At 46.6% G+C, this 13,886-nt stretch overlaps 1 protein-coding gene across 1 annotated transcript; it reads right to left on the bottom strand.

Annotated features, from left to right (window-relative positions):
• Window positions 1-1,818: 1,818 nt before the first annotated feature.
• IFT22 (intraflagellar transport 22) lies at window positions 1,819-10,261 on the bottom strand. Its single transcript, XM_080831570.1, has 5 exons — window positions 10,129-10,261; window positions 5,681-5,757; window positions 5,474-5,563; window positions 4,998-5,200; window positions 1,819-4,300 (listed from the first exon to the last, which is right to left on the bottom strand). The coding sequence occupies exons 1-5, from the start codon at window positions 10,165-10,167 to the stop codon at window positions 4,152-4,154; spliced, it is 558 nt and encodes a 185-aa protein (XP_080687696.1). The 5' UTR covers window positions 10,168-10,261; the 3' UTR covers window positions 1,819-4,151.
• Window positions 10,262-13,886: the final 3,625 nt, after the last annotated feature.

Raw genomic sequence — 13,886 nt, 5'->3', positions numbered from 1 at the left:
TGATCTCTCTCTTGTCCAAAAAAAATTAATTAATTAGTTAATTAATTAAATAAAAAAGAAATGAGAAATCAGACCTAGGATGCCAAGACCAGCAACCTTTCCTTTCCCTCAAAAGGGCTGATGGTTGAAACCACCTTCCTAAAATTTCACTCAAGCGTAGTTATGACCCAAATCATGTATTTCAGTACCGTTAAAAATGTCCATTAGTAAAAAGGTACTATTTCAACATAAATGGTTATTAAAATGATCTAGTATAAAATTGTGACATAAATGGTTAGGTGGACGATTTTGCAGCTACGAACAAGAATAAAGCAGTTCTGTTTATATCTGTACACAATCCTAAGATAAGAAAAGTGAAAAAAGCAAGTTGTAGGAAAATGTGAATAGTCTGCTATCATTTCCTTTCACAAAACACATTTGTAGGTGCACAGACTGTGTCTAGCAGAAAATGGAAGGTAAGTGGCTTTTTTTTTTTTTTTTTTTTTTAAGTAGTCCCATGCCTACCGTGGAGCCCAGCCACAGGGCTTGAACTAACAGCCCTGAGATCAAAACCTGAGCTGATATCAAGAGCTGGACACCTAACCTGTTGAGCCACCCAGGCACCCTGGTAAGTGGCTTCTTGAGAGGGAACAGGTTTCCGGGATGGGGAAGACGGACTTCTTCATGGACTCTCCCCTCAGAACTCGGGCACACGTGGCCTATTCCAATGCAACTCTTTCCTTCTATTCGAGGACTTACACGGGTTGCACTCTGGCCCCCTGTAAATGCACGCTGCTGGGTTAATTTTTCTGCTGAACTCTTGGCTTCTCATCAACAATCAGATAAAAATAATTGCTTTTTGTTCTGGAGCCGTATTCGGGAGACCAGTTATTATTACTGGCACTATTGCGTAAAGATGATTTACTATGGTTGGCCTTGAGGCTATCCTGTGTTCCTTACACGTGTTCCCATCGAGAGCAGGTCAGAAGGAAATTAACTTGGATTTAAAACGCGCTCGCAGGTAACCTGGCAGTTGGCTAAGATGTGAATGTAGTTCAGTCTAAATTCACCAGGACATTGGCATCATGAGCAAATACCACTCTCTCTGACAGACGGCCCACATAGCTCCATTTCAGCCTCCTCGTTGTCGAAGTGAAGAGCACCCACACCATTGATTCATCTCTCTTAAGCGTCTCTACTTTTCTCTCACTCGCACTGGAAAAGACCTATGTAATATGTTTTCAGGTTGGCTATGTTAAAAAAAAATTTCCAAAAATAGGGGTGCCTGGCTGGCTCAGTCAGTAGAGCATGCAGCTCTTGATCTCAGGGTTGTGAGTTCAAGCTCCATGTTGGGCCTGGGGCTTAAAAAAAAAAAGAATCCAAATATAAAAATTATAGACGAACGAATTCCTAAGATTAGAGCAAACTCACTTGTATGATAAGCTATAAACTCACCATCTTTGCTTATTCTGAGCATTAACGCTTTTGATGGTTTTTACAAATTAGGTGTTAGGATGATACAACATTTTTTTTTACATGTATTACCTGAAGGAAAGTTCCCCTGAGATCATAAAAAAACTTTTTAGAAGATGTTATGTATATTTTACCTTCTAAGCTGATAATGATGTCCAGATATCAAGGATATTTAAATAAAAATAAAATCTTGGAGAAGTTCATGCTAATCTTCTTTAAAAATATTCTAGGTGGGGGATGTCTGGCTGGCTCAGTCGGTGGAGGGTGTGATTCTTGATCTCAGAGTTTTGAGTTCGAGCCCCACGTTAGGTATGGTGATTACTTAAAAATGAAATCTTCGGAAAAAAGACATCCTCAGTCAATGGTACACTAATGTTCTAGCAAATTATTTATAATCACCAACAGATGAATGGATAAACAAGATGCAATCTGGCCGTACAATGGAATATTATTCAGCCCTAAAAAGGAAGGGCATTCTGACACCTCTAAAAACACAGATGAAACTTGAGGACATTCTACTCAGCGAAATACACCAGTCACAAAACTTAAAACACTGTATGATTCTACTTTTATGAAGTCCCTAGAATAGTCAAATTCAGCGAGACAAAAAGTGGAATGGTGGGTGCCAGGAGTTTGGGGGAGGGGGTATAGGGAGTTAGTGTTTAAAGGGTACAGCATTTCAGTTTGGGATGATAAAAATGTTCTGGAGATGGATAGTGGTGATGGGTGCACAACACCGTGAATGCATGGAATGCCACAGAACTGTACCCTTAAAAAATGGTTAAAATGGCAAATTTTATGTTATGCATAGTTCACGCCAAATTTAAAAAGGGTAACAGGATGGTTAAATTAAAAAGTTATCCTAAGTGATCAAGTAAACTTCCTCGCAGGTTTATAATGAGAATGCTGCATCTCTTACTACTATAACTGGGATAATATTTGAGAATATTCACCTGCTATGTTCTCAATTCCCCTGAAAATCCTGTTTTGCTTCCAGGAAGCTGAGAGTTGAGGATGAGCCAGGCAGGCCAGCTGTGGCAAGGAGTGCAGTGATCCTGCCACTGAGACCCACAGAGATGTGGGATGTATGGAGGGCACAGCTGGTTCTCAGAGATGTGCAGGGCCAGGCCCAGCCAGGATGTGGCAGAGTCAGCCTGGGACTCCTAGTTCCATGGGGAAAACTCATGCTATTGGCCGTACCAGTCCTGGCCGTGACACGACATGGCCAGTAGGGTGGCCGGTGACATCCTGACAGAGGTCAGGAAGGGAACCAGAGGACCTGCCCTTGGTACAGCTGCCCCGACAGTAGCAAAACCCTGTCCAGACACCCGACACCATCTTGGGGAATAGGGCACGGAAGTAGACTGCAACCTTGAATTGATAAAATATTTATCCCAGAGACTGAACTAACGTGGAAACTTACAAATTGTAAGAGATAGAAAAATAAGTTGAGTCTCATTATTCATGGTCCTTATATTCTGTAAAGTCGCCCCATGCACTGGATGAGGGATGCCAGACCCCTGCTTCTGGGGAAATGCAGGGTCACGTGCCTGTGCGCCTCTGATCACATTTCATCTACCATCAATATGTAACCTTGTTTTATGGACGCTTCTGTTTAAAGACACCTTACTCGATATACATGGTTGATTTCATCGACATTGAACTCGTAGCCAACGGCAAAGAACTCGGGCTGGAATGAGGCTTATCGAAAGCACTGGTTTAGATAAGACACATCACAGCTTTCTTGCACTTTGCAACATTAGCCAGCTCTTCCGTGCCACATTTGGGGGTCCTTTTAAACAGCAAAACCACTCAACGAAAAGCACAGAAATGTGAAAACGTGGCACCCAAAAGGCTGTGACAAGGACACTTGTTTATCGTATGAGAGCCGAAACAAGAAGGCAGAGTGTTCCAGCCTCAGCTGGAAACGTGCGTGACTGATGATCCAAATTTTGGGCCGCTCTCAATAACGGGAAGGGCTGTATTGATCTGGGGGTTACAAATCGGTTTGAGCCAGCAGGCAAATTTGCAAAGCAGAACCCATGAAGGAGGATCAATTGTACCCTCATTTGGCATCAAATGTGGTCTAGGCCCCCTCCTTATCTAGGAGGAGCGGGGCATGAGATTTAGGCCAATTACGGAAAATGGAAGAATCTATCATTTTTCCCCATTTATCGAAGGTGTGGGACCTGAGTGTTGGACCCTACCTCCCTGTAATTTAGAGGAACAGAATGGAAGCCCCATGAGGGTAAGGATTTCTATCTGTTTTGCTCCTGCTGTATATCGTCAGCAGCTACAACAGTGCAGCACGACACATCAGTCTTTTCTGAATGAACTAAGCAGTGAAAATCACCTTCGAGCCAATACACGGGGATTAAACTACTGCCTATCATTTGGTTCTGATGGCTACAATTCCACAATTTTTATCACTTGACGTATATGAAGAGGAAAGAAAACCAGCTCAGTTTTCCAGCTCTTGGAGAGGTCTGGGGCAAAGGAATCAGAATGGCAATACCAAGGACAGGGAACGAATGGTGTGAGTCCACTCCCTGGCTGAGCGGACCCTGAGAGCAGATAAGGGAAATGTCTTCCACAGCCACATGGAGAAGGACACATCAGTAGCGGGGTAAGATTCCAGAGCTGTTCTGGGGAGCAAGCCGACCTTACGTGCCACACGGAAGAGTTCAGATACAGGGTGCTTAGGTGATAATTGACATCTCCTCCCGGTCTCTGCTTTCAGACACTGAGTTGACAATGCTTTTTAAGTACTTTAGGAACTCCGACCTGATCTCTTCAGGGTCATCCTCCAGATTCGAGTGCACCAGCTTCAGCTTGCTCAAGGGGGACGCTTTAAAAGGAAAATAAATGTAATTAGGCATGAACCTTTAAGGAGGGCCCCTTTCCGGCTCCCAGTGAGCTGAGTCTTATTGAAGCCAATCTGCTTAACTTTCAGAGGCCAAACATAAAGTTGTGTCTTGCCTGCCATGATTTAACGGAGGAAGAAATGTTTCACCAAGGGCCAGGGCAGCTGAGCTCAGCATCGTGCTCGGCATAGGTAGGTGCCCAACAAAGAGTGCCACCACACTGCCACCTGGTGATGGGATGACTACACTACAAGCCACTTCCCCGTCCTCTTCTTACACCAGAAAGGAAAAGATTTCAGAGTATTGTGAGTGGTCTTCCACGAGCACTTTGTCACTCTGTCGTGGTGTGTGTCACATGCTAACTGGGAATTCTTCCTGAGACAAGACCAGTCAGGAAAGAATGTCCCTAATTGTACTGATGAGCGGCTAAAACCAGATTTTTTTTTTTTTTTCCTTCTTGGTGTCTCCCTGCTTTTAAAGTATCTCTGGCCTGGCCTGGCTGCTAGGACAGATCTTCCAACCTGGAGATTCCAATTTACGTGGTCGGGAGAACAAAGAACAAGGACACAGGTGGCGCTCAATAACTGCATAGGGCTGCTGGGTTCAAAGACATGGAGACAACATACAATTGCCCAGAGCACTCAAGACAAGAGCAGAAAGGAGAAAGGGCAGTGTCCTCACACAGAGACGGGCTTCCTTTATCGCTTCCGGAGCCTGGTTTGTGGTGCGCAATCAACAGACACTGGGTGTCTTGGAGGAGCTGCTGCTGGACGAAGCAGGAATACCACATCTCGATTTCCTTCAGGTGGCTGGGGAGGTCGGCGTTGAAGACGATCACCACCCCGTGCGAGTCCTTCATCAGCGCTGGCCAGCAGGACTCGAACCTGCAAGGCAGAGGAGGGGGCACGGTGAACGTCAGGCGGCTCCGGTTTCTAGCCGAGGCCTTTAAAAATAATGTCTTAGGGTTAACTGATGGATGACCTGTCACGGCGTCATAACCCAATCGTTCAGGTTTCAAGAGCCGTGCATGTCACCAAATAATTGATCATGCCCCTAATACATGCTAGGAAGTGTGCTGGGCCAGAGTCCAAGGTGCTTGGCGGGCAGCTGAGTCTTGAATCATTTGACGAAGCCAACCCCTTTTAAAGGAAACGTACTTTGGATCACCGCCACAATCCCACAGCTCAAATTCACACCCCGTGCCTTTGGCGTTGCTGGCCACGTGTGGGTTCTCAAATTCCAGGATCCTAGAAATAAAAACAATAGTTGCATCTCCACTTTGGGAAGCGTATACTTGGGGAATGCCACCGGCACCAAAAGCAGGGCGGTGGGCCTCTCCGGGAAACAGATTTGTCGGGGCTCACCTCACTCCTTGGGTTGGGTTGTATTCGGTGATGTCAGAAGATTCTGTCAGGAAGTTGGCCAAAACAGTTTTTCCACTCTGTGGAAAAGATAATGAAAGGTTTCTGCTGAAGAGCAGAAAAGTAAACCATAAACGCGCCCTCCGATACCTGGCTCGGAGCCGGGTGTGATGGCGTGTAGGCCACGGTCATGCGAGAGCGCCAAGGCAGAGGGTTCTCTCTGGTTAGGCGGGCCTTGCTGCCTTACTGTATGTGGTGAGCGCAGGCTGGTCTGGGACCCAGCATGCATGGGGTTCTAATGCCGGCTCTGCCTCTGGGTAACCTTCTTACCCACACTGATTTTCCTAGCTGGCTCTCAGTTAACTTATCTGAGAACAGAAAAAATCGTTAGTGTGAGTCTCTCTCTTGCCATGCTCCTCTCCACACCAAGAAACCAGTCTGTCACAGATATGAGGCCACTGAGGCCCAGAAAGGGAAAGGGAGCTCCTCAAGGTCATACAGAAGTTCAAGGTTGTTAGAGCTGGGTCCCACAGTGGCTGGCCGTGCCATACTCTCACACAGGGCTGTTTCTCCTTCTAGATAATACAAGTCAGACGCAGTCCTATTAACAAGACAGCCCTCCTGGTCCTTCCGCCCAAAGTAGCCATCTGTCCATCCATTCCATTCCCTCCCCAAAGGTGATAACTATGATCAGTTTTCAGAGATTTTCTGTACATTTGTATCATTCATTTAGGGGATACTGTATATGCTTGGATGTTAAGACGAGGTGTTTTTTTTCCCCTGCAAATTATTCCTCAGATGAAAGGGAATCTCTTACACTCAAGTCCTTAAAAATCTCTGAAATTATGCCCTGCTCTCACAAGTCTTTTTTTTTGAACAACTGCTTGACTAGTCATCATTTCAATCAATGACAGTTTTGGAGCCTTGCAGACGTCACTCGACAGAATCAGAAAAAGGAGGGGGAGGATCTTCATCTTGCTTTAGTAATTCTTCCTGAGTATGTGGCCTCACAAACTAAATGTCATTTCAAAGTAACACAGTTGAGGGGCATCTGGGTGGCTCAGTCAGTTAAGCCTCTGCCTTGGGCTCAGATCATGATCTCAGGGTCCTGGAATTGAGTCTGGCGTCAGGCTCCCTCCTCACTGGGGAGTCTGCTTCTCCCTCCCCTCCTGCCCCCACCAACGAAATAAATAAATCTTTTTTTTTTTAAGATTTTATTTATTTGACAGAGAGAGAGATCACAAGTAGGCAGAGAGGCAGGCAGAGAGAGAGAGGAAGGGAAGCAGGCTCCCTGCCAAGCAGAGAGCCCGATGCGGGGCTCGATCCCAGGACCCCGAGATCATGACCTGAACCGAAGGCAGAGGCTTTAACCCACTGAGCCACACAGGCGCCCCCGAAATAAATAAATCTTAAAACAAAACAGAACATAGTTGAGTGGTTATGTTTGTGGAGACCATGAATATTTAACTATAGGATGAATGAATAAAACAAATGACCTGATGTCATGGGAACGGTTCTTGGGGCTGGAATATAGTCATAGAAACGGGGTCGTACACAGATTCAAAAAATGCTCAGATTCTAAACAACTCAGATGGTGTGCTTTGTCATGTCTTCGTCTTTTTTTTTTTTTTTTTAGTTTTATTTATTTAAGTAATCTCTACACCCAATGTGGGGCTCAAACTCATGACTCTGAGATCAAGAGTCGCACACTCTTCCGACCAAGCCAGCCAGGTGCCCGTCATGTGGCTTAAAAGTGGCCTTGGTCATAAAATCAACTCGGTGTCAAAGGTGCTGGTGAGGAGTTAGCATTTTAAAGCTGTGTCATAGAATACAAGTATGGAATAAAGCAGCATTTCCAAATTAATATATGTCTTTACATGAATACATAAAACATTATGGAAGTGTATTTATATATTATATCGATGCCCTTAAAGTTTATATATACATATTGGTCAAAACCAATTGATTGAGGGGGAGGGTCCTTCTGGGAAAATGAAGAAACTGTGAGGCACATCGGGTATCTTTAAGTGTCTACCTTGTCCGGAGCTGCTGAACACAAGATATAGTAGTGTTAAACACGAGGCTAAAAATCAAGCGGATAATGTCACAGGGACTTTGAACTAGGTGGTCAGGGAAGGGTGAAAGGGTGAAGTTTCCACCGAGATTGAATGACAAGGAGTCAACCCAGCCTTCCAGGAGGAGGGAAAAACTAGTTGGATGGCACCAGGCCAGGAATGGGCCCAGCATGTTAAAGGAATAGAAAGGTTGGCCACAGGGCGCCTGGGTGGCTCAGTGGGTTAAGCCTCTGCCTTGGCTCAGGTCATGATCTCAGGGTCCTGGGATCGGGGCCCGCATCGGGCTCTCTGCTCAGCAAGGAGCCTGCTTCCCCCCTCTCTCTGCCTGCCTCTCTGCCTACTTGCGATCTCTCTCTGTCAAATAAATAATAAATAAAATCTTTAAAAAAAAAAAAGTTGGCCAATCTACACAGTATTGAGTTAGAGCGGGATAGGTGTATGCAGAAATACACTTTGTCGTTGAAGCTGGGTGATGAGTACCAGGAGTTCCTTGTTTTTTCTCCCCTTATATGTTTGTGAATTTCCATTAAAAAAAAAAGAAGATATTTATGCTTGGTTTACTTCTCACAATTCTATGCATATTGTTATTACTTGTCTACTTCACTCACTAGTTTATGTCTCGGCAAGTTCTCCATGTCACTCCACACAGACGTGCCTCCTTTTGGGTAACTGCTGGGGTCTTCCCCAGTAAGAATGTCCCTTAGTTTATTGAGATGTTCTCTTATTGGTGGGCACCTAGGGTGTTTCCAGCTGTTCCGTATCCCCTCTGTGGAACCTAGGTAAGGTCCAGCTGCTGTAGATTTCGAGAAATGTTGAGTGCAGCCCTGAAAGCTACGCATGTCTGAACGTTGGATAACTGGATTGCCAGTAAAGTTGTTAGCAATCAGCAGAATCCTAAAGTACTCATTTCCCTACAAGCATCCTCATGCTTCCTTGTTATCAGTTCTAACCTTTTTCATCCAATCTGATGGGCAAGTAACTGTCATCTCATTGTTTTATTTTTTTTTTAAAGATTGTATTTATTTATTTGACAGGCAGAGATCACAAGTAGGCAGAGAGGCAGGCAAAGAGAGAGAGGAAGGGAAGCAGGCTCCCTGCTGAGCAGAGAACCCGATGTGGGGCTCTATCCCAGGACCGTGAGATCATGACCTGAGCCGAAGGCAGAGGCTTTAACTCACTGAACCACCCAGGCGCCCCCATCTCATTGTTTTAATTAGTGTTCTTGTTGACTGTGAGGCTGTACATCCTCTTATTGGTTGCACTTGGGTGCAGGGACTTTGCTTGATTTTCTATCGCATTTTCTTGACCAATTTTTAAACTTCCCTTGTGCGTCCCACTAGAATTCTTTCCTTGTAATGTATCATGCAGATACGTTTTCCAGGCTTACTTTTGCTGTCATTTCTTTTAGGTGTCTTCATTTTTGTGTTGTGCTGGAGGAGACCTTCCCTGTCTTCGAGCTGAATAATATTCTCTCTCCCCGTATGTATCTACTGCTGTGGTTCTCAAAGTGGGGTCCCTGCACGGCAGCTTTGGTGGAAGGCGGCTTCTCGGATCCCTCCCGGACCTACTGGATCAAAACTCTAGGGCAGGACTGGCATGGTGTGTGTGTATGTGTGGTGGTTTTTTTTTTTTTTTTTTAAGATTTTTATTTATTTGACAGAGAGAGAGAGAGAGAGAGATCACAAGTGGGCAGAGAGACAGGCAGAAAGAGAGGGGGAAGCAGGCTCCTCGCTGAGCGGAGAGCCCGATGCGGGGCTCGATCCCATGACCCTGAGATCATGACCTGAGCCGAAGGCAGAGGCTTAACCCACGGAGCCACCCAGGCACCCCGCAGGGCGTGTTTTTAACAAGCCCTCCAGGCCACTGGGATGCGCGCTGAACACGGAGAATATTCACTATTTCTACGGTGGTTATTTTACATTGAGCTTTAGTCCATGGGAATCTTATTCCTATGTATGGTGTGAGGTCCATGTGATTCAACCCTACCATCCACCCCCCCACCACTACCACCACCACGCACACCGCGAGCGAACCGTTCAAACACGACGTAACTGTCCCATATTTCCTCTCCTTTTCTTGTCCCACAGACACGTTCATTAGGGCCAACCTGAGGAGCAAAGGAGACTCGTGCGACCTAGACTCTGGTTCCAAAACAAGACTCACTACTTTCAGGACTTAGCGAAACGGCGTCAAGGTCGGGGGGGGGGGGGGGGGAGGGGAAGCGCCGAGTTCACGCTGCGGCCAGCGTCGCCCACGGGGTGGGCGCGGTGGGACAGGACTCCCGCCTCCTGGGGGGCTCCCGGCGCGAGGCACAGTCCCGCGCCGCCCCGCGCCCGCCCGGGCCCCCGCCCGCCGCCCCCGCCGGCCGGGCCTCACCTCGCAGGGCCCGACGAAGAGGATCTTGGCCTTCAGCATCGCGGGCTGCCGCTCTCAGGCCCGCCAGAGCCCACCGGGATGACCGGAAGCCGCCGCGCCGACTGGCCGTCTCGGTTTCCACGGCGACGGGAGCGACCCGCGGGGGCCGACGGGAGTGGGCGGGGCCGCGACGCGCGGCCGGGAACCGGCTTGGCGCTTCGGGGCTGGAAGCGGGCGTGCACGGCTGGAGGAAGGATGGGAGGGAAGCGAAACAGCCGGATCCACGCTCGCCTCTGAGCCCGGAGAGCCGCAGAGCTCACGAGGGCCGCCTCTCTTTCTTTGTAGGCTGGGGACAGATTGCAGGCCCCTGACCTGTGCCTGACCTGTAACCCCAACTCAGACTGGCCACGATGCTGGTGAGCTGGGGTTGGGAGCTGGCTTCGGATGCCGTCGTCACTCCGGCACGGTACTGTCTACATGGCGATCGCGTTTATCACGGCCCCCGGCCCGATCTAGAAAAGGTCAGAGACGGATCGAGCCAACGGTCTCTGAATGGGGTCACCACTGATCGTCCTTTAGGAAATGTGGGAAGAAAACAAAAGGACAACGCCCGGCCTGGGTTAGTGTCAGTGCGGATGTCTGGACGCTTCGCTGCAAAATTCATTCATGATTCGTTCAGCCTTAAATTGCCGTGCCGGTCCAGAATTTGGAGAGGCCATGAAATGAAGTGTCCAGACAAAATTTGCTGGCCCCAGAGAGTGTTGGTATGACAAAAATACCAAAATAAACCCAACACCGTGTTTGTAACTTTTAGTTACATAGTCTTTGTATTACAAAGAACTGCTGAGCGAAGCGTGAGGAAGAGTCTACCTCCATTTCAAGGTGTCATGAATAGACTGATTGATTAAATGCCTACTCCATACCAGGCACTCGTCCAGGTACTGGGATGTGCCTGGACTTCTGGAAGCTTTCATTCCTGGGAGCCGATGGACATTAAATAAGCAAGAAAATAAATAACATACCCTCGGGCAGAGACCATTTCAGTTAGTGGTGAGCGCTTTGAATAAAGATAAATTACTAGAGAGTTAAGGAGTGTGAAGGAACCCGTTTTGGATGGAGTGGTCAAGGCAAGACCTTGGCACAGAGGTGACACTAAAGCACAACGCTGAGTGAAGAGAGGGCTCAAACAAACTGTGAAAAATCTAGAGAAAGAACATACCAGAACATCAAGGGTAAAGGCACTGAGGCAGAAATAAACTTGGCAGGTACCAAGAACAGCCCGGAGGGTCCGTGAGGCTGGTGCAGGAAGAATGAGGAGAGTGGTACGGTATGCTGTTGGAGAGATCACGTATGAGTTTGGGGATTTTTTCTAAGGGTGATGGGAAGCATGCGCCAGGAATTGTATCTGGCTACGTGTAATAGAAACTTTAGGGGTGCCTGGGTGGCTCAGTCAGTTAAGAGGCTGCCTTTGGCTCGGGGTCCTGGGATGGAGCCCTGCATCAGGCTCTCTGCTCACCTTCTCCCTCTGCCCCTACCCCCTCTCTCATGCTCGCTCTCTTGCTTTCTCTCTCAAAAAAATAAATAAAGTCTCAAAAAAAAACCCAATATGACACAGCTGACAGAAATGTTAATGTTCACGAGTCAATAACTGCCCGAAACACCAGGTCTAGGGTTAGTTGCCTGTGACATTGGACGAATGTAATGCTTGAAAGTCCTTCATAAACTGGTTCCCTCCTAAGTATCCAGTCTCTTTCCCATCCGCACCCGCTGTGGGTTCTTCCGCCCCCTCTTTTCATGTCTCTTAAGACTCCAGTGCTGTTTCTCAGCCTGTCTTCCCAACTCCACTTGGCCGGTTTGAATGCTCAGTGATGCCTCCGGCCATAATTAACTTCACATAGCGGCTGTTTCCAAAGTGTACCTTTGAAGATTATGTGCTTAAATTCTTGGTTTGGGGTTCTGAAGGAGGAGGAGGAGGGATGCATTCTCAGTTGATGAAAAATGAAGGTGGAGTGGAAATAATTTGGATGGGGGGACTTTGTATTTTGCTTGGGGATTAATTTGACTGAAAGAACAAAACTCTTAGAGTGACAAGGTCTAGAGGGTGACAGTCAAGGGAGGCTTGGCAACTCAAAGTTGGCCTCAAGCATCAGCTTCTTTCTACTTTTTTCCTCTGCTGTCTTTAGCTTTAATTTACTCTTTGTCCTCATGCTTGTTACCTCATAGTCACAAGGTAGCTGCTGTGCCTCCAGGCATCATGACAGCAATTAGGGAAAGACTGCAGAACAACAAAGGCTTTGCCGTAGTCAGTCCTTTAAAAAAAAAATCGACTTTATTTAGTTACAAAAACTAAATTTAAACACAAACATATATTAAAGTGTACCTACTTTAAATATTCTTTGAGTTTTGAAAAATGTGTAGACTATCATCTTACTCAAGACCCAGAATATTTCCATCACCCCAAAAGTTCCCGCACATTCCTTTGTGGTCAGCTCCCTCCCAGCCTTCACCCTGGGGAAAACTTTTGTTGTACTTTCTGTCACTAGAGGTTAGTTTTGCCTGTTCTGGAATTTCATATAAATAAAATCACACAATATTTACTCTTTTGTGTCCGGCTTCCTTCACTCAAGACAATATTTTTGATTTTTATACATATTGTGTATATCAATAGTTTATTCCCCTTTTATTGCTGAGTCACATTCCATGTGTAAATATACTATCATTTGTTTACCTGTTCACCTGGTGATGGTTATGTGGGGTGGTCTATCTATAGTTTGGAGGCTATGATAAACACAGTTGCTGGAAATAAAGTTTTGTATGGACATGTTTTCCCATCTCTTGGGCAAATACCAAGGAGCAGAATGGCTGGGTCATGTGATTCTCTATCTACATCTTTTTTTTTTTTTTTAAGATTACTTATCTATTTATTTGACAGAGAGAGAGATCACAAGTAGGCAGAGAGGCAGGCAGGGGGAGAGAGTGGAGGAAGCAGGCCCCCTGCTAAGCAGAGAGCCGGTTGTGGGGCTCGATCCCAGGATCCTGGGATCATGACCTGAGCTGAAGGCAGAGGCTTAACCCACTGAGCCACCCAGGCACCCCTATCTATCTATATCTTTCTCAGTGTCTATAACTGCACCTGTATTTTCTCTCTCTCTCTCTCTCTTTTTTTTTTTTTTGAGAGAGACAGTGCATGCATGAGAGCTGAGGGTGGGAGCAGGGAGGAGCTGAGGGAGAGAGAGAACCCTAAGCAGGCTTCACGCCCAGCTCAGAGCCCAACACGGGGCTGGATCTCACGACCCTGAGATCACGACCTGAGCTGAGCCAAAATCAAGAGTTGGGCACTTAACCAACTGAACCACTCGGGCACCCCTGTATCTCTATATCATACATACACACACTCCTGGTGCCTGATTTCCTATATTATTCACTTGGTTACAATCTCTCACTCTCATTGTTTATTTGATGCTCAAATAGTCCTTTATTTGACCAGTGGGAAGCCCCACCCCCTCAGGCTGGTTTCTGTGTCCTTTTGAAATCTTTCTTCCTGTGAGCTCTTCTTTATTTTTTGGCCCTGTTACATGGTCCCAGGCGGTTAGTATCACCTCATAACTACCAAATCTATACACATTCTCCTGTATTTATTTTAAAAACGAAAAGTTTCAAAAATCTCAGGAACCTCAAAAACGTTCCTTTCACACCTAAAAAAAATTGGGGGGGAATCTCGCCTTCCCCCTGCCCCATGCTTTTTGGGCATGAAATATATACTTAGAACTCTGGCTGGG

The sequence above is a fragment of the Martes martes genome, assembly GCF_963455335.1.
Source record: "Martes martes genome assembly, contig: scaffold_660, whole genome shotgun sequence".
Classification (NCBI taxonomy): Eukaryota; Metazoa; Chordata; class Mammalia; order Carnivora; family Mustelidae; genus Martes; species Martes martes.
This window is presented reverse-complemented; position numbering and strand designations above follow the sequence as displayed.

Coding starts and splice junctions, on each gene's coding strand:
- IFT22 (XM_080831570.1), bottom strand. CDS start 10,167: ATGCTGAAGGCCAAGATCCTCTTCGTCGGGCCCTGCGAG. Junction 5,564..5,680: donor AACCCAACCCAAGGAGTGAG/GTGAGCCCCGAC, acceptor TTTTATTTCTAG/GATCCTGGAATTTGAGAACC. Junction 5,201..5,473: donor GATTGTGGCGGTGATCCAAA/GTACGTTTCCTT, acceptor TCTGCCTTGCAG/GTTCGAGTCCTGCTGGCCAG.